Source organism: Lissotriton vulgaris, chromosome 9 (genome assembly GCF_964263255.1).
Source record: "Lissotriton vulgaris chromosome 9, aLisVul1.2, whole genome shotgun sequence".
NCBI lineage: Eukaryota > Metazoa > Chordata > Amphibia > Caudata > Salamandridae > Lissotriton > Lissotriton vulgaris.
In genome coordinates, this window is record NC_141697.1 from 1225411238 (window position 1) to 1225434562 (window position 23325).

Sequence of the window (23325 nt, forward strand, 5' to 3'; positions counted from 1 at the left end):
CGCTATACAAATGCTTTGATTGATTGATTTTCTCCGTCCTCGGAGTGACTGCTTTGAATGTTGCAGGCTCCTTGAAAGCCTCTTTCCCCTGTGCCATGACGCTTTCGAGCATGGGCAGGTACTGCCTCCTGGTTTGTGTGGGGAGCAGTGTCTCTAGAAGGAAGTCTGCCTTCTGCTTCTCTTCGTCGAGTTTGACCTTGAAAACTGCAGCTGCATTTCTGATGACTGTGTTGACAGTGACAAGGTAATAAGACGTGGAGGTACTCAAGTACTAGGTGTGATTGATTTCGTACCTCCCAATCACAAAAAAAGGTACACAAAGCGCAGGCTTCAATAGCAGTTTGCGGGATACTGGTAGCTCTTCAGCTACCTGCAAGTGGCTCTCCAGTGTGCAGCCCAGCCTGCTACACTAGGCCTTGCTTGATTGAATTAATATGCAGACCAAAATTGAAAAGCATGCTTTGAGCCGGAAATGTGTATAATTTAAGAACTCCCAAGCGAACATTTGGATAGTTTCCACAACTGATTCAAAGCTTACATGCGAGTGATGAATAATGCAGAATTGGGAGAGACTGGTTACAATGACCATGGTGCCAGGGGTACTGTGGCTATGACTTCTGTATTAACCATGTAGAATTATTCCAATTGTTCAAGCCTTTGTAACAGTACTGATGGCAACCTTACATGGTGCCATGAGTGGTCCCTGCGGGTAATCTTGCATATTGTGGACAATAGTGTATTCTTGTATAAAGTGGTCACTATTACTATACTATTGATATTAGTAGCGCAGGATAACTTCCAGTGAGCAGACGTTTGGAAACCCCTGGGCAGAAGAATGTCCTCAAAAGCAGAAGTTCTGGTATTCATTGTCTAAACCGGGCCCTGGCTCAAATCCAGGGGTAGGCGGAACGCGCGTAGCTCCAATTAGGCACGTCCCTCTGCACACACTGATTTTTAGCAACGGCTCGTTCGCGCTAAAAAAATAAAAGGCCCCATGCGGAACAGAGGGTGGAGCTTCTAGAGTTGATTTTGCTTCCGCTAGAGTAGATTTTCCACATGAGCTAAAGCTTTCTGACCGTGTATGGTTGCGACCCCCCCACATTGGGAAAATTCCACTGGGTGCCTTCCTAGCGACTGAAAATTGTGCCAGGGGACTCCAAATCTCATTCGCCAACTTACCATTGGCAAGCTGCGTGCGAGTAAAAAAAAAACGGTAGTTGGTAGAATTATGCCTGAACTGAGGGGCCAAAACTCTGCTAACTCCAATGGCAGAGCGTAATTTATTGCCCACTCTTACTCAAACTATAGGAAGCAATGGTACAGATGTGCAATGGTACAGATGTGGTACACCTGTGCTTGCAGTATATGGAGAAGCATTCACCTCATTCAATGTGTACGTGTTAGGCAGTCTGTACACAGTGCATAAAAATTAATGTTTGAGGAACAGAAACCCCGACAGACGAATGTACACGACCAAATTAAGCGCTTGACCATTGTGCATTTAAGACCTCTACTGGTTTTTCGACCACTGCAGTCTTCGGAGCTTGATAAAGAATGGAAATTGGTGTGCTCTGGTTGGTTCTGAAGATCGTGGAAGAAGAAAATAAAGTTGAAGGGTATCATATCACAATACAGCTCAGCCCTGCCTCAAGCTCAGTGCAATATTCAAACCAGCGTCCTGCTGTGCTACAGATAACAAGGACAGGAAGAAGCTGAAATAAACACCAAATAGCGGGAAAGTAACCCGGAAGCTGTTCTTTAGAAACACCTGTTGGAAGAGTTCCTATGAGAACGTACGTTTTAGGATTTCAGGAGGTAAGTCTTAGTGGATAAATTCTCCTTCTAAATTCTGAGCTTACAATCTGAAGGTTCCTTCCAGGCGGTCATTCACATAAAATAGGAACAGTTTAAGGAGCATCTTAGTACCCCCCAGCCTTCCTTCTCTGCTTACTTTACTATACAACAAGGGGTGGTGAGGGACAGAGTCTCTGAATTAAACAGAATACTCTCACCCAGTCAAGAGATCAGGGCTAGATCCAACACCGTTTTTTAGCTCACTGCACCATCCCAGTTTCAGAACCTGGCTGTATGCAAATTAGTCTGTTCCTGTCCCAGTGCATGATGGGAACAGGGCAAACTAAACTACAAAAGCCAATTCTTACACTGGGAAGGAAACAAGCTACCGGGGACCGGTTTCTGGCATTTCAGCCTCTTCGGCCCGGCTTGCTTGAATCCTGATGGTGCAATGAGCAAGGGACTCACATCTGAGTATACCCTTCCACGCTTAGGGTGGACAAAAATATTTACAACAAGGGGTGGTGAGGGACAGAGTCTCTGAATTAAACAGAATACTCTCACCCAGTCAAGAGATCAGGGCTAGATCCAACACCGTTTTTTAGCTCACTGCACCATCCCAGTTTCAGAACCTGGCTGTATGCAAATTAGTCTGTTCCTGTCCCAGTGCATGATGGGAACAGGGCAAACTAAACTACAAAAGCCAATTCTTACACTGGGAAGGAAACAAGCTACCGGGGACCGGTTTCTGGCATTTCAGCCTCTTCGGCCCGGCTTGCTTGAATCCTGATGGTGCAATGAGCAAGGGACTCACATCTGACCACCCCCTTTTGTAAATCGATTTTGGCCACTATAGGTGTGGCAGGGTATACTCAGACATGAGTCCCTTTCTCACTGCTCCATCAGGATTCAAGCAAGCCGGGCCGAAGAGGCTGAAATGCCAGAAACCGGTCCCCGGTAGCTTGTCTCCTTTCTGGTAAAGAATTGGCTTGGTAGTTTAGTCTGCCCTGTTCCCATGATGCACTGGGCCAGGGACAGACTGATTTGCATATAGCCAGATTCTGAGCTGGGATGGGGCAGTGAGATAAATAACGGTGATGGATCAAGCCCTGATCTTTGGACTGGGTAAGAGTGGTCTGCTCAATTCAGACACTCTGTTCATCACCACCCCCTTTTGTAAATCGATTTTGGCCACTATAGGTGTGGCAGGGTATACTCAGACATGAGTCCCTTTCTCACTGCTCCATCAGGATTCAAGCAAGCCGGGCCGAAGAGGCTGAAATGCCAGAAACCGGTCCCCGGTAGCTTGTCTCCTTTCTGGTAAAGAATTGGCTTGGTAGTTTAGTCTGCCCTGTTCCCATGATGCACTGGGCCAGGGACAGACTGATTTGCATATAGCCAGATTCTGAGCTGGGATGGGGCAGTGAGATAAATAACGGTGATGGATCAAGCCCTGATCTTTGGACTGGGTAAGAGTGGTCTGCTCAATTCAGACACTCTGTTCATCACCACCCCCTTTTGTAAATCTACTTTACTATACAGCCATCCAGCCAAGAATTGGATTTCCATTTGCCCAAATTATCAGTTGGATGTCTTTCTTCGTCCTCTTCACTGTTCTTGCTCTTGTGGCGTCCCAAATGTGACCCAAAATCGTAAACTATGCCTGCCATTCATCAGGCTCATTGCTCCTTTAAAAACTACAGCTTCTGAATAAAAACTTCTCCTGCTGAAAGGATTTGGCTGCCACTCAGTACATTTAAGTTTAAAATAGCGGTTATCGAGCAAGTGGATATGCGCAAGCTATTTTAACCTAATTACAGTAAGCCGTTGGGCTCTGTTGGGCTCTGCTGACCTCTGTCCTCCAATTTCTACCACTCTCTTTGGGCACACCACCCACTCAGTTAATATTTTGGTTTCTTCAACTAGCATGAAAACTTTGGATCAACAAATCTGTGCCAGACGCCACCTATTTAAACCCTCTGCTTACCACGTTTCACAACAGCTTAGCCCATGAGAGAAGTTCCAAAGTCAGCCTACTTGTTTCCCCACCTATAGCTTGTAAGAATGTGGTTAGTAGGCTCTTTATGGGATAAGATTCCCACACGTTTGAGCTCTTTCAACTGGCTTCCACTGCATGAACATAGCTGACCAAGCCTTTGCACATGTTCCACTATTCAAGAAACCAGCATCCTTTTTTTGTTGCCACAATTTCAGTTACAGTGGCCTTGTGCTCCTCTTCACTTTTCCTATGGTCTACATCTTGTAATCTGGTTTACTTTCACTATACATAAGGGTCATTATTTCCTGTCTCGACACCTTGTTTGAAGTCCTTCTCCATCGATTCTTTGCACAACTCAACAACAATGGCTTACGGAAAACAACAAAACCTTTATATTTTGGATATTCAACCAAAACAGGCATGTGTAGCTCATTCTCACCACAGTCTTCTAGTTATCCTTCAGCACCAAAAGGAAAAAAAAGTTTTAGTTGGGCTTTAAAATGGAATTAGCATAACATTGCTTATCTACAGTGCCATACATAGTTAATAATTGTTAAATATTACATTATAAATGTCTGAACTTACTTGTCCTAGTATTCATGAAGGCTTCTGCTCTCCAAGTTTACTATAGAAAATCATAATGGTGTGAATGCTTTCCTTTTATCTTGAGGGATGATGAAGAGTCGCGGTGGATCCGCAGTTTGCCTGAAGACGAGGGCAGAACGTTGTAACCTACGATGGAGAAGAGAAATATAATGCCGTCTACCCTCGTTTCATTGAGGTCACGAAGGAAGTCTGGAACGAAGTGGGCTTTTGTTAGAGAATGTGCATTTTTGTATGTACATGGGTTAGAAGAACTGAGTAACTTTGTAGCAATGTCTGAATCCCACTCTCGGTTACAGTTTGGAAACCTTTAAACATTGGACTGGATATATAGATATAGATATATATATAGGCATTTGGTGGATTATGATCATGCAAACCTTAAGGCCACTTCTGAATAGCAAACTTTGGGTAGCTCAGGATTGAAGTGTGAATGAATAGCCCAATAGGTATACCCGAGACTGGCCTTTTTTGATGTGCTCAGCCCTAACCAACATACCAACGACAAAACAAAAAAAAAAGGTTTCTTGCATGGTTAAGCAAAGAGCAGAATTCTTTCTCAAGTGGGACATACTCAATTTATCGATGGCTTTCTGAGGCACAGTTAAAAATAGAAATATATGCAGCACGGATATGGAATTAAGAGTTGACTGATTAAAACCAGACTCAACTCTATGGTGTGCCCTGGCATCATTACAGAGGAAGTTGATGTATGTGTCGGATTGGTCATCCACCAGCGCTTCAAGTCCAGATAAGCTATTAGAAGTGCTCCGGAGAGACGGGAAGCCTTGGGTTTAAGTAGTTTTGATCTGTGCGTGGAACCTACATACCCAGGCCCACCATACTTTTGTCATGTCCGTAAGCGAAAGAAAACCTGTTCTCCAATTCTACAATGGATTAAAAATAACTGACAGAGAATCAATTAGGTGTCTTCTTTTAAGCAATTGCAAATTTCACTTAACTGGCAAAAAAAGTTATAAATGGTTTATACACCTCTTTACAAAGTGAAGTATCAACATTGAAATGATTCAACTTTACTATATCAGCCGATGCAGGCATAGGAGCTTAATTGAGCCTATGGTGAATGAGCCAGAACATGTAATTGTAACACACTTTGAATTAGTTTATAAAAATATTTATTTACGAGACACAGAAAGATTCCATTCTTTTTGCTCTAAATTTGCGGAAAATTTGAAGAATTCAAACCTCTACACTTGATAAAAAACATGGACAGGACTGTGGCATAACATCTTTCGGCTGTTCTGGAGAAAAGCAGTCAGGAAACACCAAAAATATTGGATTGCAACAACAGCTCTGAGGGCAAGTGATAATCCCAATTGGTGATAGACACACAAGAGACTGCGGAGTTTAATTCAGTGAGAAGGTACTTTACTGGCTAACTAATGTACATTGAAATTTAAGCCAGAATTGCTTTTTTTCCACCAATTGCCCCAGCCCATTTCATGCCCTCAAATAAATAAGACACGAGGCTCAGAGATTGTTGAAAGCACCAGTTTATTGTAGGTTAATAGAACAAATTCATTTACAGTATTAAATAAAACAAAAAGGATAACTTCATTAAAAAAACTGGGTTTCCAGTTAATACAAAAATACTAAAGTCTCTCTCGCCTTCACAATGAAGTTGCAGAGTATTCAACACTGGAAGTTTTTAAGTTTCACATTATCAAATTGCAAAAAAATATCTAAAACAATGTACAAACCAATTAAAGAGTATACCATTCATTACTCCCTGGCATGATGAAGCACAAGCCCATATCCTGACTTTCACACTGCACAACAACTTATTTTGCGACACAAACTGTGTTTACTTGCAACACACATTTAGAAGAAACTTGCAAAAACATTACTGAAACAATGAAAAACTATACAGAAGTTTAAAAAAAGTAAGATGTGAAAAGAAAAAAAACACTTTTGGTATTAAAGGAAGGAGGTTAAGGACAGAAACTGCCCTAGTAACAAGTGCTCATCAACCATGGAACATCTGTGGCTCGTCACCAGTCGGCAAGACAGTTAAGACAAGTTTAGCTCTTCAAAAACATATGGTACAACCATAAGGTGATTAGTTTAATTCCAAGAAAGGTAATCTCAGCCTGTTACCCTTCTAGGATTGTTAAACAAGTTACCAATACATTAGATACAAAAGTAGGCATCAATAGTTTGTTCAAACAGGGGAAGAAATCATTATGAAGCATTAGGTTAAAAAAGTAAATGCAACATATTTGCAAGATCTATAATTTTCAAAAGTGATTTACATAAATATAGCTAATAAAAAGGTTTCACTTGAGTGACTACTGATCCCAGCTGGTGTTGGGAAGACAAGACTGTACCACGCACAAGAATAAGTAGTAATTACTACAGCGTGTAAAGGGAAATCCCAATGGCAAACCTGCACAACAGGGGTTTCCCAATGGAATTTCTTATTGTAGTATGAATAATCATGTACAAGATTAACCTTTTAAATTCACTTCTGACTTTGAAAGCAGAATATTCTTTCATTGTTGTACTGAGACCGTGTGTGATTAGTGGAGTAAAATGTGCTTCAACTGCCTTATTTTAGTGATATTCTATGTAGAGTACAACATTGTTAAAGCAGGGTGCAATTTCAGTTCCTGTGCTCCATTTAACAAGATTTTAGGGGTACAATTATAGACACTGTAGAGCACATTAGAAGATATTCACGTTACACAATGCATCAAGGAAAGATGTTATTTGACGGAAGTATGCTTCACCATCGTCACAAGTTTTGTATTTTTCAAACTTCCATATGCTTGCAGTGAAAATCTAAAATCTATTCAAACGGAGATTGCTTTTCAATATGCAAAATGACGATTCTCCAATTAACATACAGAGAGAATCTTGATTTCATTAAAGACAACGGAGGCTAACATTATGCAATAATTTCTATTGCTGCCCACACATGCAGCCCTTTAAAGAACATCTATTACATTGTAATACAAACATTCCATAGAATATAACAAAACATTGTGGTAACTATGCATCTTCCTCTTTTATTCGCTGCCCCTGGACAGTAAAGTACATGTTTCGATCTCTCTATTTTGTACTATTTTAAATATACCTATACTATTATGAGATATTGTGTTTTTTCCTACTCTATCAACCCATAGATGACCCCCCCCCCCCCTTCATAACTGGTAATGAACTTTATTTATGTGATTTGGGTTGTATTTTGACCATTTATTCCCTTTTCAAAGTGCCTTTCAACATAGAAGGCAAGTCATTTTTTCTCCCCTTTGTATTGTCACCCTTCCAATTGATCTTTGGCGTAACAACCTTTCAGGCACTCGGCGCATGACTCAGACTTTTGATTCCAGCGGACTAAATAGCCAAGATCATGTAACTCTGATCCCTTTTGCCTGCATTCCTGATCTGCCACTCCGGCCTGTATTCCGGCCGACTTTGAACATCCGGGACCGTCTTATTCACGAAAACCCTTGTCCCCATTGTTTTCTCTGACTCTGCCTCGCCCATGGTCGCGGGGCGGGGCTTACTCTACTGCCTTTTTTGCTCGGACGAGCTCCCCTTTTAAGACCCGGCAAGCGAAAAATGTAGTTTTTTGTAAGGTCCACTGCGGCTTGCGCTGTGCGTTTCCATGACAACGATCAGCGCAATGGCGAGTACTACAGAGCCATTGAGAAGCAGGACAGTCTTTATTCTGGCAGGGGGATAAATATGGCTTCATAAAAAACGATTATTTTAATATAATTACGATCGAAGCAGACAATCCACAAGCCCACTGCTTTACAAAATAAACGCTCAAGAAGCGTTCTATATTTATAAAGAACAATTTTTAAAGGGAAAGTTTTTCTTAAATCATTATAAATAAAAAGTAACAAGACTAAATACAGTTTAATGGGGATATTCTTCTTACAGAGAATTCCCTAATGAATCAGTTTGAGAGACAGCTGAAATCCTCTCTGAAAGAGGAAGCAGAGGCAGCATTTACTAAAAGAAAGAGACTACATTCCGTGGAAGACTCGGCTGATATTTTTAAGAGGAAAACCCTCTACCCAAAAAAGAAGGTAAGGCTTCGAAAAAGTCAAATCACCTTGAATCCCATAGTAGACTGTGCACTACAAAAGTCTGGGTGTTATCCCTAGGTAGCTTGTGCTACCTAGTATAGTTATATTTAAAATAGTACAACAGAGAGATAGAAAACATGTACTTACCTGTCCAGGACCAGCGAATAAAGAGGAAGATGCCTAGTTACCACAACGTTTTGTTATGTTCTATGGAATGTTTTACTTCTGATGTAATACATGTTCTTTAAAGGGCTGCATGAGTGGGCAGCAATAAAAGTTCTTGCATAATGGTAGCCTCCGGTCTTGTAATGACGAGATTAACTGCCAAGTACAATGTGAGGAAAATATACAGCGCAGGGGGACAATGCAAGAAAATAACAAATGTGACGGAGGAAAAAAATACATTTATAGTACAAATCCAAACCAACTAATGGTAAAAGTGAGCGTTTATTTTCAAACAGTATTTTTGTTAAAGGGCGCTCAGATGTATTCCAAATTCAATATTTACATTTTGAAGTAGTTGAGCGAATTTTTTTTGTGAACTGCATATAATAGTAAAGTGAACACCCTACAATTTATGAACAGAAATAGGTTTTTAATTAACAGAGAAAATATATTTTCTTTTGCTATAACTCTTATTTTCAAGCTAGATCTTAACATCCATTTTTGTCTCTAATTTCAAGTGTTACCAGGTTTAAAATCACCAGTGTATTTTGTTTAAAAAGAAATGTTTGTGCTTTCTCCACTACATACAACAAGAAAGGGCTTTCCAAAGAGACAAGAGTTGGAGACAAAAAATGCTTCCCTTTACGTCTTAGAGACAACACTAACTTGGGGAAAAGGGAGAGCTGTCATGATCATCATAGACATATCTCTGCAAACTAGAGACAATTCACAATATATCTATTCCACAATTCCTGACATTTTAGAGTTAAAGAAAATACATATCTGCATCTGTAAATCCAAAGCATCAATACAAAACACAGACTACCAGTAGGTCTACGTGTTCCTCCGACTCTTCTTGCCACAAAGACACTAATTGCATAGTTTGGTCTTAAAATTTGTGTACTGCTCAGAGCTACCAAATGAGGCACTCGCCACTACTGCTTCAAATCCACATTTCGTTTGATTATGGGAAAAAAGTTTGAATTGTTTTTCAAAACTTATTACTGGCAAATCGAAAAGTACTTACAAAAGTAATACATTTTAAAAAGGCTGGGACTCCTGTGAGCGCATCATCAGGGCTGTTTTAGTGCCAGAAACCTTGGTGATTCTATGGCAGAATTGTAACAAAAAAAAAAAAAGAAACACTATTACGCAATCCCACAATCCTACTAAATTACATTCACCATATGTAAATGCACATAGGGCAGTGAACAGGGGGATTCCAAAGTGCATTTTTCTAGAAATGCTATACATTTAGCTTTCCAGAGCAGCGCATGCAGTATCACCAATGTGGGGCCTTAGATTTAAATATCCTAAAGACCACAGTTGATTTATTAAAAAATATATATACTTACTCAGCAATTCAAAATTGATATCACCTGTATTAGACAAGGATTTCCAATCATGTCAAAGGAGCTCTAGAATATTGCATTTAAAAATATATTTTCTATAAGCATGTTACCAAATTCCTAAACCTTCCGCCTTCTCCAAACATAACTGTCTGGTGTTACCAGAGAACGGTTGGTAATAAGCATTGACAAAGCTAAACAGTTGGCTTTGAGTAAGGGCCTAGAGGCTTGAAAGATGCAGGGATTCTTGCACAAATATGTACACAGCCAGTGCAGCAAAGTTAAAGGTTTAAATACAGACAAACGTCAAGGCACAAACATAGGACCACACACTAACACAAAAGCTCTTACAGGCATACATGCTAACTCTGCCACTTAGCAGTTGAGCATGTGCTTCTGACATTCAAAAGTGTTTGGCCAAAAGCATTTTGTATGCTTCGAGATTGCGTTTACCATGTTTATGGGCTTAAAAATAAGTCAAAGAATGAAAACATCGGTTGGTTGAAAAACTATACCTTGTAAAAGGTATTAGGCAGGACATGAAGCACTTTAAGATATCCATATGCACACGGTTAGAAATAGAACATTTTTGGTGTTTTCAAATTCCAAACTTTTACAATGAGTTTTTTTTGCTTTGTTTAGGAGATAAAGTGTGTTTCTATTTTGACATGTAAAGCAGTTAGTGTTAAAACAGCGTTTATGAGTTGACATTTTCTCTTTCCGTCATTATGAGTAAAAAACGTAGACAACTTAAAGCTTTCCATTTTCAATGACAAGGATAATTTTACTCTTATTCATTTTCACTAAGCTGTGTTAACATTTCCCAGCCGCCAATGGCTCCCATTCAAAAGCGGAAAGAATTTGACACCGGGGTGATTTGGATGAGTAAAGTATTTTTTACTTTAATCACTGGATACAATGACGTATTTTCTCGGTGGTTAGGCCTGAAACAGTAGTAAAAGATTAAAAAAACAGTCAAATGATTTCCACACTTTAATTACACATTCCTCGTTCATTACGTGCCAGTGAACATATGTAATGGAAAAGTGGAGATTCAGAAGTGCGATAATATCCAGTGACTGGCCAGATTCAACGTTCCAAAGAGATATGTGGAGAATATCTGGCGTCAAGAGTCATGAACTCAAGGAAACCTAAGTTGCCATACATTTCTGCAAAGACGATATCAGGACAAGGTCAAAGTAGGGATACCAGATTGACTGCTCAAGCTTTTCTTACTCATAATGCAGACAGAACTACAATATTGATAGGGGCCAATGATTCAAAGGAGGTAAGTCTCAGTACTGGGGTGTTTTTAAGGACGACAAAGCACGGGTAGTTTCACTAATGATTATTATATTACATCAATTTACATAATATTTGTTTGAAGCACCAAAAGTCCTATAGAGTCAAGCAATTTAATTTCTCTACAGGAGACCAAAGCACATTAAGCCAATGAAGTCTACCCAATAAGAGACAGAGCAACTTTACACTGCAGGACTCTAAAATTAGGTAGTAAAAAATGTGGTGCATTATGATCACGAGTGGGAGAAGAGGGTAGACAAACAAGAATCAAATCCTACCACTTATTCCAACCAGGTTCAGGAAATGCCAACTGTAAGGATCTGGCACTACTCCTATAGAAATCAGGATCCCTCTCCACCCCCCCCCCCCGTTATTTGGTTCTAAATTTATATTAAAATCTGATACCACCAGCATATTTTCAGTCACAACCAGATTTCACAATGTATGCATAATTGGGCACCTGTCACAGCTTTAAGTGAATGGTAAATAGGGGATTAAAACCTTTAAAGTAAATTACTATTTCCACAGGGTAATAAACGTTGTATATACACTTACGAAAATTGACCCAAGTAAAACTCACATTTCTGAAGAGCAGACATCCTGGCGAACAAGTGGGGTAAATTGTGAAAGTGCTTCAGGTTCTTTTAAAGATGATATGGGATGTGTGCAAACAATGCATAGATGCTCTATTTCGATGCGTTTGAGGGGCATGTTCACTGCGGTTTTTTAGAGGGACAGGTGCAGCTATTATCCTAGCTGAAGCCAGATACCCGTAGGAAATCTAGGATCTTGTATGGAAATAAGAGATGCTGAGGAACCCGAAGTGAGTGAGCTCATATTGAAGGCATAAGGTTAATTCCCCAGCCTGCCCAGGAAGCTATACAATACTGCATCCTACTTAAAATAGGACACAATTGGACTGTATCTCTACACCAATGCAAGAATCTAGCAAAAGGTTTAATTTATTCAGGCAACATGGACACATTAACAACTCTACCACTTTACTCTTGTAGGGCAAAACGTTTTAATGCCAAAATAAAAATTCAGATTGTGAACTTTTGTGCACCTACTATAGGGAGTGTTTGCGCTTGAGGCCTTTAACACCTTGGCTGCGCAGGATATTCCTCAACTGTGCTGGGCCATAATGATCTTGGGTGTGGTCATGACGAGCTCAGCTCGTTATGAGCACACGAGCACTGGGCCTCATGATGAGCTGAGCTCGTCATGAGCACCAAAGGGGTGAAACATCATGAACCACATGAAGAAATGAATGTTTCAGTCACTAAAGCAAAGATGTTTCCGGAGGGAGAGGAGAAGTAGACCAAGCAGTAACCACTGACTGTTATTCTTCCACCAGCACACCTAATTGGTGAACCCTCCCAGAAAAGAAGCATGAGGTCATTTAACAGTTTCTCCAGTCACTTGATGTGTCCCAGTCATCGCTCGCACTTTCTAAAGGGAAAGTGTCAAACCACGAGAAGACTCACTAAACCATATCCAACCAGAGCAATACAAAAATATAAAAACAAACATCCATATAAGTCTACTAGAAACCAGTAGTCCAACCAAGGGCTGAAGTGAGATGACCCTTGGATCCTGTAATGGGCCAGCGAAAAACGAACAGCAGAATAACAAAGCAGTGAATGTGCACTGTAAACTGTGATACATTTAAAGGGGTCATTTCAGGCAGATGAACTGTGACTAGGTCTCATTTTAAAATTCAGATAAATATTTGTTCCAACCATTTCAGACAGGACAGGAGAAGCATAGGAGTACTGAATGGTGATATTTACAATTACTGGGCAGTACGATCTTTAACTACTATGATGCAAATACACATATGCGAGAAACAAACTACTCAAAAACTCAACTTGTGTCATTCACTCCAACATCCTAATTCGTAATGCAAGTCAACAGAGCCTTTCTGGTAAAAAACGCCTCACTGTAAATGATTACATCATAGAGAGCCCTGTTCTACAAAAGATTTCAGGAACGGGAGTTCCATCCCGTCTAATGGTCTCTGGACAGTACTGGGTACCATCAACTCAATACAACTAAATTCTCAGACATTGATGTGTGTTAATAAAATAAATGCATCAATCATTTGTTAAAGGTGCTTTGTAGTGCTGGCAGCATTCAGTGTTTAGGAATTTGCAGTCTGAACATACCTTTTTCCTGTGTCAGTGTCTGTGGTTCCCTAACCACTCTTGTGTAAAGTTCTGCTGTTATAAGAGACCCCGCTTCTTGAGTTCGTATTCAATATGTCAAGTGCTTGTGTGTAAAGCAAGAGTGTGGTACCAGTTTAGTAATTGAACTAGCTGTTTGTGTGAGTCAGAAGCCAGTGGGATCTGTCTTGGCAGCGTCTAGAATTTGGCATGGCACAAGATGGTGGACTCCTGTGGCTGGAGGGTGGACATTCTATGTCAAGCCTGCCCTTTTGTCTGTTGCGGATTACTTCCTAGTGAAGGCTGATAAGAGCTCATACTTCATTGTGCCCATATTTCGGAACGCCTTGCTTGGAGCCAGACCCACAGCTATCTGGTCTGACAAATATCACTTAACCCAAAGGTTGTCTCGAGAGCATCCTGGAAGTGACATTTGAAAAGGAAGCAACCAAAGCCCGTTCTAAAGCATGGGAGAGTAGATTCACACCTCGTTTGTTCTTGTTCCACTTACAATTTGTTTAAATACCAAGGAAGGACGCGCAATGCAGACTACTCTAGAGATGGTGTGCGACTAGAGCAGTATCCCAGGAGTTGGAGTACATCAGTGCAGGAATTATGCCCTGATAGCAGCCTGAATGCCAGGGAAGAGGGAAAAAAACTGCATGGCCCTGCAAGTCAAAAAAACTGTCAAGGAGGAGAAGCCAACTATGTTCCCAGCATTAGACACCCAGAAAGAGGGGACTATTTGAGAGAGAGAAGCCAGGAGCAAACAAGGAGGTCAGTGGGTCTCCTAGTCCCGCTCCACAGCTTCTGCTGAGACCTGCACCGAAAGACTGCACATATTCAACAAGATCTGGTAGCTGCAATCTGTTCTTGCCTCGAACAGTGTTGCTGCCCTCAGCCTAGGAACCGCTGCAACTCTCACCAATTGGCCATGGGGGCCATAAATGCTAATAAAGATGCGGCAAATGATATGACAGGACCAACTGTGCTACATGAATGTAGCAAATTCCATTCAAATAGAGGCTGTGGTGTACAGCAAATAGGCAGGCTCTGCCAGGCTTTCCTCAACAAATGCTGCAGAACCAAAGGTTGGAACAGGGAAGCTATAATAAGTGCCGAAGACTGAAGTGCGAGGACTGGACACGTTTTCCACCCACATAAATATCGGACATAAGAAAGAGTAAACAGTTTACACATCTGAACATGTAAGACTAGCATTAAGCCACCAATGCCTTTGCTACAAAATACTGGGGACTATACAGGATAGGGTCAACCTGGCGGAAGACAATTCTGGGGGAGCAGTGGGGAAAGCACCCATAGGAGACTGTAACCAGGAGTACAACCCTATATTTGCTAATCAACTTGTTTTGTGCAGTATTTTACCGGTGTCATCAAAACATTTTTTTTTTTAAAACAACTCCAAGAACAAAAGAAAGAGGTAGTAGTGGACCCAGCCTCCTTAGGAAATTATGAGAAAACAAGGGAAGTCCACTCTTCATTCATGGGAAAACCTAGGAAAAATGCTGTTTCCTTAGGGAAAAACAATATGTTCTCTTAAAATAACTCTCACCCACCAAAAAACCTTAGTGGCATGCTTCATCCTCTGGTTGTTCTCACCCTACTGCAGGACAGGGAGTGCTACGAACGACGGAGACATGGGAGCACTTTTGTGCAGTAATACTATGTGATGTTGTGAGAGTGGAAGGGTTAGAAGAAGGAGAGAGTCTTAAACATACATGGCTATGTGGAACCTACACTTTATTAAGTTCTGTAGCTGGTATTGTTAAAATAGGGGGGGGGGGGGGAGAATATGCACTAGAACGAGTGGATTTCTCCTTGGTCTACATGTTTCAAGCCTTCCCCTAGGCTTTTCCTCAAGACCAAGATAAATGAATCTTCAGGACCAAGTATAAATGATTCCTTTGACCACTCCTAGTTAACCTAATCGGTCTCCCTGATCAGTGTCAAGGAACAATGTGCATTTTAGACATGCATAAATACAATACCAAATCGGTATAAACGTGTCTACGCAATATATTTGTTGTTGAATTAGGGCCCCATAAGCCTTACACAGGAGGGGAAAGGCACTTTAAGTCAAACAATCATGAAAGCTGCTCTCACCCACATGCTGCCTGCCCGTGGCACACTACCTCCCTGGAAACCCAGTGACTGCTCACCCTTACTACTCTGAGTCAACTGCAGAAATGGGTGTGCGTGGCTCAATTTGCAGGGACTGGGGATACCAGGAAAATGATTTCAATCGTCACGGATGGAGGACCAGTAGTTCCCATATGGCCTGTGCCCCACTCTTCATGAAAGGGCCCGACACTTATTCAGAGGGATAAAGTTGTAATGTAAGCCAGCAGTTGCACTTCGATGGTGCCTACCAAGAAAAACCAGTCTAACACAATCAAATATACATTAAAGGTCCCACAACCGAAACGTCTCCGATAAACTATTCAATTTTATGTACTCCATCCAACTGGTATGAAGAATCCATGGAGCATCAAATCATGCCATAATACAATCCAAATCATTTGGCATATTATTGAGATGAAATGCAAATTTGTGAACTCCATCACCGTTCTAAATCCAAGACTAAAATATTTTGCTTGACATTCCCGGGTTGCACTCACCAGAAAACCTGCCTATGCGTACACACTTCTTACAATGGAAGCTGCACCTATTAGTCTGCACATTCCAGTCATGCTTGAAATCTTGCTTTAAGTTTCAGGTTCTCACCTTCTCCAAACTAGGATTGTAGAACACCTTTGTATTAAGATAAAGACCGGAGGACAAACTAGTGCTGAACATGTATTTTGTAAGTGAGGACTTCAATGCACCAGATGTGATAGAAAAATATAAGAAAATGTTATTCACTTTTTATCATCAAGTGCACTCTTAAAATAAATGCTCCTTTGAAAAAGGGCTTGGGGAAAACCCGTTTTAAGAGCAGCATGTGAAGTATACATGATTTTGTAAATTTTAATGACAGACAAATTGTTTAAATTTATTTTTTTACTCCATTTGAATGATTTAGACGTATGTTTTTAGTTTCCTGTTGCACACTAAAGTTCTGCAGCATTTCTATCTATTAAATGGATACTTTACAATATCTGTGCAAGATTGCCATCTCCTTACTGCTTGAATCAACAGCTAAAAGTGGCTGGTGTGGCTCTGATACCCATATGCTGGATTTAACACACCTTTGCCCAATTTGAGCTACAAACACTTGTATTGCTGAAATCTCCTAATTGATCAGCCTATAGATCTTGAGGCAGGTGCAACTACAGATTTACACTTAAATGCGGCGGCGCAGGAAATCCAGTGTCCTGCATACACAGTTACACAAGTGGAAGGGTTCTCTTTTGTAGATAAAACAAAATCCTTCACTAAATTAAGAAATTACAGGGCCTCTTCCTCATTGTATTGAAGCAATGCACAGCTGCATACTAGCTAGAAAGCTAAAAAATGTATAGGCACCATAGAAGAATTGGTCAAATCTATCCAGTCCTATACTGCAGCAATAAAGAATTGTGAAAACTTGCACTGCAACGAGTTAATGCGGATATGATGGATTTGACTAGCCTAGAAAATCGATTTAAGGCAGAAACAAATAAGTTACCCATTCACTGCCGCTGGTTCTGGCGGAGGCTTAAAAGCAGTATGATGTGCAAGAGACTCAAAGCTGGACAACAGTTTGTCCTGTACTAACAGAATTCCGGATTCAATTTATGGAGCTCTAAAAGCTTAAGTCAACACAATAAATGGAGCTTGCTGCGCCACCAGGTCACCTAGACTGTGCACTGCAGGCTGTGGAGTAACGCCACGGAAGTGCTGTCCGCAGTAATGCAGGATCTTGTCGACTCAAACAACGCAGAGATCTTCTGTTCCACTTAACTGTTCGGCTCCCTTTTGTAAAACTTTGCAGTCCTTCAACACTTCATGTGAAATAAAAACCACATGAACTGGCAAAGTCAATAGATTTTCTTCTTTTTTTCTGGTAAAATACCCAAGAAATAAGTAACAGTCATATGACCCAAAAGGACAAAATGTAAACAGATTGCCCAATCACGCCGGAAGCTGAAATGGACTATTTACTAGGTGGAAGTGCACATGTCCAAAATAAATATGTGGTCACTCCTACGCAACCATCTCTATCAATTCTTCAGCAACAAAGATCACTGCCGTTTACAACAGCTTTAACCGAACCGGACAGACCTCACCAAACGCCTCCCAATCTCATCCAAAGAACCAGGGCTAACCAAAGCCAGTCATTGCCCCAGAGGAAACAGTCACCATGAAGTCAGTCTAACCAAGGGCCACATTGGACCCCCTGCCCCCCACTACACCAGAGAACAGCAAAACATTAGCGCCATGATAACACCAAATCTGAATGCTTCCACCTCTTACGCAACCTTCCCAGATGTTTGGAACCAATCAACTCTCCTCTCTTTGCTGAAGAAACCCTCTACTGACCCTTTAACACTGACTAACTACAGGCAACCTCCCCACTACCATTCCCAGCAGCCCTTCGAGGAAAATCAAAAAGACACCTCACTGAATCAATGACCACCATCTCAGACACCACTCAGTTGGATTCAACTTAACCACAGTACGGAAACTGCCCTATTCACCGCCAGGGGTGACTTGCACATGACTATGTACACAGGAGAAACAGTGGTCTTTATCCTCTAGGACCTGTCCATAGTGTTGGACACACAGTCTCCCACCCCATCCTCATCCAATGCCTACACAACAACATGGGAATGCAAGGGCAATCATGCCAATGGATATGCTGCTTCCTTACTGAAAAGAACAAGTCAGTCAGCATGGTACAATACCCTCTCGGATGCTCACAACCTCATCTGCAATGATCCGACCTTTGCCAGACCCTAATCAACACATATGTGGTGCTCTAGGTAGCATCATCTGCTCTCACAACATCCTCTGTCCTAAGCGGACAACACAACTCCCCTCTCAGACAAGACGCCCAGTACCCAGATCAAGTTCAATGCCTAAAACTGCCCACTGGATGATGACCAAGTATCCAAAGCTGAACACCAACAAGAATAAAATAGTGATCTCTGGGAAGAGCACTTCACCATGGGACTACCCATCAAGCATTTCGGGGCAGTTATAGTCTGTAAAATCAACATGAGCGCCCAAGTCAACGCTGTCACAGTCTCATGCTTTCATAACCTAAAGGTACTGAGGAAGATTTTAAAATGGCTCTCCAATCAGCAGCCGGAAAACCGTCATACATGCCCTGGTCTCAACCAAGCTGGACTACGTGAACACCCTCTGTCGGGATCAATAAAACTCACCAGAAGGCTGCAGACCATTCAGAACTCAGCACGCAGAATTACTCAACCTCCCAAGCAGCACTCCCATCCCACCACACCACACCACACCAGAAGAAGTTCCACATACAGAAACTAGCACAATTCAAACTCTTCACACACACTTATAAGATACTACTAAACACTGGGTCAACTTACCTCAACAATAGCATCTGTTTTCACAAACCTTCCAGACACCTCCACTCATCCAGCCACCTACTTGCGTTTATCCAAGCATACAGAAAACCAGTTCCACCGGTCAAAATCTTCTCCTACATCGCTCCCAAAGTGTGGAAGACCGGTCACTAGACACAAGAACCACCTCCTCCTCACTTCTTGAATTCTATAAGAAACTTCGAGTAGTTCCACTAGGCCCTAGATTTGGGCAGCACCAGATAACCTCCTGGGTGATAGTGCGCTGTACTAATCTGCATTACAACTTACAATGAAGACAATTGATGTCTGAAGTGGGTTGAACCACTGTCCTGTGCTGTAGGGGATGGAAACATTATCTGAACAGACCAAAGGCTGAAGAGGCCTGACCAAAACCCTTTGTGTCTATGTGTGTGTGTGTATTTTTATTGTAATTTGTTTCCAGGAAAACAAAAGGCTGGCGAAACACCTAAAACAGTCTCTATGCCACCTTAAAAAAAAAAAAAAAAAAATTATATATATATATATATATTTTTTTTATTAGGACGGCCCATTAAGACAAGAGGAGGGGGTCCAGCAACAGGCAGAGGAATACAGCACCATTATATTGTGTTGTACCAACTTCTAAGTTCAGAATGATGTCTGCATACCTCTGAAAATCAGATCACTCTTTCCTTAAACCAATAAAATAAATAGTAATCCAATCCATATTCGATTCATGCCATACTGCCACAAATTTTAAAAATCCACAATGCAGCCCAGACATTCATTTATAGTAAAACACACAATCAGGCAGGAACAGAAGCTCAATTCAATATAATGTTACAAATTAGAAAAGAAACTAACAAAATATTCATACACATAAGCAAGTGCTTAGTGGCAGACTTGCCGTCAGTGAGAAGTGACCCAAAGCTGTGGTTATAAAATCTACGTATACATGAAGCATCAAATGCACAGCCACATAATTCAAATCATGTACTTGGACACTTTCACTCATCCATAAAGTACCATCCTAAACATTTGCAACAGATTCAGTTTCTTCCTGGGCATCGCTCAGTGACCAAAAATGATTTTAAGCCGAGCCCATGCAAAACAGTAAGAGCTGTAGACAGAATCGTATGGTAAGGGTGGGCGTAGGAGCCGAGCATGTATATTTAGGATAGAAAATATTAGCATAGTCAAGTCAGAAAAAATGTTTATTTTGAGCTCTAATTACTTCACACTCTTGACATGTCCAGACATGTTACACTCAGATGTTCAGTAGGCATTCTTTAAGTATTCCTTGGATACATAAGCAAGTTTCCAAAGTTGGAGGAATAAAGAGTAGACTGCACTGCAAAATGAGGATTTTAACTTGATTTACCTCAATCACTCAAATGTGTTCCATTGGTTTGGGATATTATAATGCGCTTGAGATCTTTACATTTGGTAGGATATCAAACTGACTTTTTACAGGTGAGCTCCTACTCTTGTGGAAGCATTACAAAGTGACTGCTGGTAAAACTTTTTTTTTACAAGGTCCATCTGAAAAAGTGACATAGTAGATGCCTAGTAGTCCGTAATAAAGCTTTAACTTTTTTAAATGAAGAGCAATCTACAGAAGTATTACCAAAAGGAGTCTCTCTCAAACAGTAGGCAAAGGAAGTTAGATTTGCTAGCAATTCTAAATTACCAACAGGCAAAAAAAAATTATTATTTAAAATTTCCCCAAACAAAAAAAAAGTTTATTTTGACAGACATGTAACCCAGTCTAAAGTCAAAGAAGGCGGAGTAGATGGCACTTCAGTGATTTATTTGAGATCCTAGGAAAGTGAAGATATATTGTCCCCAGGCACAACCTCAAGCAGGACAAGGCAAAACAAATTATGGAAACTAAACCTTAACCCCTTCGCTGCAGCGGGAATTCAGCCGCAGCGCTAAGGGGGCAGGGGGGTTGAGCAGCGCACTCATGCTCGTGACGGAGCCGCTCAGTCACGAGCCACGGTTGAGCTGTGCTCGTGAAGGAGCAGTTCCGTCACGAACGCGCCCGCTCAATAGAACGCGCCGCGCAGGGGCGCCGAGCGGGCCATGTCGGAACCGCTCCGTCATGAGCACAGCTCAACCGAGGCTCATGACGGAGCGGCTCCGTCATGAGCACACAAGGGGTTCAGTTTAGTCAAATAAAAGTTCAACTTGACCAAACTCAATTTTGAACGGAATCCCAGGAAAAGGGGCATTTCTACCTGTGCAGCTCTATTTGTCAACAGCATATCTATTTTAAAATAAAAATAATGCTTCACAAAACCAATTAAAATCAATGTACAAATCAAAAAAGGGGAAAATATCACAGTGCATCAACATTATAAGAGTCGTCCATCCTTAACTATTGCACACAGTTTATACATTGCCATGTTTAGAGAAACACAGTACACAAAGTCCAAAGAAGATACTACCGCGAGTTACATAACTGGAATTTATATATTTCCATTATTCTTTCCAGACATAGCTTTAGGCCGCAGCAGTTCATTTTGTGTGAAGACTGTACTAGAAGGCAGTACAGGTAATTGACAACAGAACTGGAGCTAATTGCCAGAACGTTGCGAGTATCCAAAACGGTTAGCCGTCACTAGGCACATGGACTTAGTCAATTTATCCTGGCTCGGGCTAACAACACTTTTTTGTTAAAAAAAAAAAAAAATGAAGGAAAGAATTATGTTCTTAGGGGACTGTCAGTGACAAAGGTCGGATTCTGATCACAGGGGATAAGTTAACCTGAAAGATCTGTTGTGCTTTCCTCCTCAACTCATCATCTGACGATCTCCGATCCACCTTAACGACCCTTAACTTCAGTAGGTTTACTTGGCTCTTACTTAGCTTGGGGTTTTTTTGCACAGGGATTAAGGTTTTTGATTTCTTCTTCAATGGCAGATCCAGAGCGTCTGCTACCAGTTTCCTCCTCTGCCCTGCCTGGTGGGTATTCCTGTCCTTCTCTCTGCTTTTATCTCTAGGATCTACTTTGGGCTTGCTTTTAGAGCCCTTGGAATGAGCTCCACCACTACAACTTTGAGACTGCGTACTCAGGATTCGGCCATTCAGGATTCCTGAAGCTTTACAGGCATTATACTCCTTCAGCACATGTCCATTGGGCCCCTTTAGCAGAGCGCCATTCAGACGTCTTGCAGCTATGATGACTGAGTCTGGTGCCTTCTTAATTAAATACTTAAAGCCCTTTGGGGTTTTCTCCCCCGATGCCATCTTAGCGTTCTTTCCTGTAGGGGAATACTTGGCTGACCCAGATAGCATAAGGCGCTTCAACTCTGATGGTGAAATTCCCAGGGACCTCTGTTTGCATTTTGTTTTCAATGTTTCTGCTGTGGCGTTCAGTGGAACCAAAGCTTCAAGGACAACAGATAGTCTCACTGCTGGGTAGACTCCAGGATACAAATTGGCAGGAAAACCCACTGTTGCTTTGCTGGTTTTATCTGATGCAGTCTGATTCAAGGACCTCAACAATAGTTGAGTGGAATTACCTCGTGAAACAGATTTGGTAGACACTTTTGTTGAATTTATCGAGATACCCACAGATGCATTAGATACCTTGGCTGCAGGGGAGTTTAACTGAGCCTTAGAAGACACAGATTCAGCAGCAGTCATTTTGGAAGTATTTTTTGGCCCATTACCTGTCTGAGGTGGGGTACTGGCTGTGCAGGAATTGTAGCCATACACATCCTTGCTTCTTAAAATGGTTGGCTGAAATCCTTCTTCCCTGAGACCTTGTAGAAAGGCCACCAGCTGTGTCTCTGTGTCTGTAAGGTCTTTGGACATTGGGTTGAAGACCCGTAGAGCCTCCTCCAGTGCCTTCTTTCCGACAGAAGAGATTCTCGACCACGAATGGACAGCTTTTTCTTCCACATGGTCCACATCAACATTCATGGCATGGGGCTCTCAGGAGTGGCTACGTGATGCAAATTAATCTGAAACCTGGAAAGGACCTCAAAGAAAAATAAAGAAAAACATGTCAATATTACTAGATAAATATTGGACTCAGTGTTAAATCAATAAATTCATTAAAACATGTATGTGGTTGCTGCAGCTTAGATTAATCAATTGCAAAATAACATTTGATCCTGAAAGAGGTGAAGCAGAATAGGAGAGGTCTTGCAGAATGTCACACAAGAGTTTATTACATCTGATCACTGTAAATAGTTAGAACAATTCAATGAAACAAATGAAGACCAAGAAGGTGGTGAAGTAACAAACACTATAAATCAAATTACTGCTGTCCAGGATTGGCCCAACCTTCTTTCAATGACTTGAGCGTTCTGGAAGTCATCTAGACAAAGCTAACTAGGTTCATCAAATAGCTCCTCTGCACCTGAAGTTTTTGAAAGTCCTTAAATGCTATAGTGG

At 41.3% G+C, this 23325-nt stretch overlaps 1 protein-coding gene across 8 annotated transcripts in view; it reads right to left on the minus strand.

Moving 5' to 3' along the window:
* Positions 1-23325, minus strand: part of CCDC71 (coiled-coil domain containing 71) — a 171308-nt gene that overhangs the window by 44252 nt on the left and 103731 nt on the right. For 2 of the 8 annotated variants that reach the window (XR_015300100.1, XR_015300101.1), the window contains exons 2-3: positions 22596-22907; positions 4379-4525 (exon numbers count right to left, since the gene is read on the minus strand). Coding sequence is in view for 4 of the 8 variants with exons in the window: in XM_086939357.1 (XP_086795483.1) it covers positions 21634-22848 (1215 nt within the window). In the remaining 4 variants the exon portion in view is untranslated. Of the gene's footprint in view, positions 1-4378; positions 4526-20114; positions 22908-23325 lie in introns of those variants that run through there. The other 6 variants (XR_015300098.1, XR_015300099.1, XM_086939357.1 and 3 more) reach the window with 3 other exon arrangements.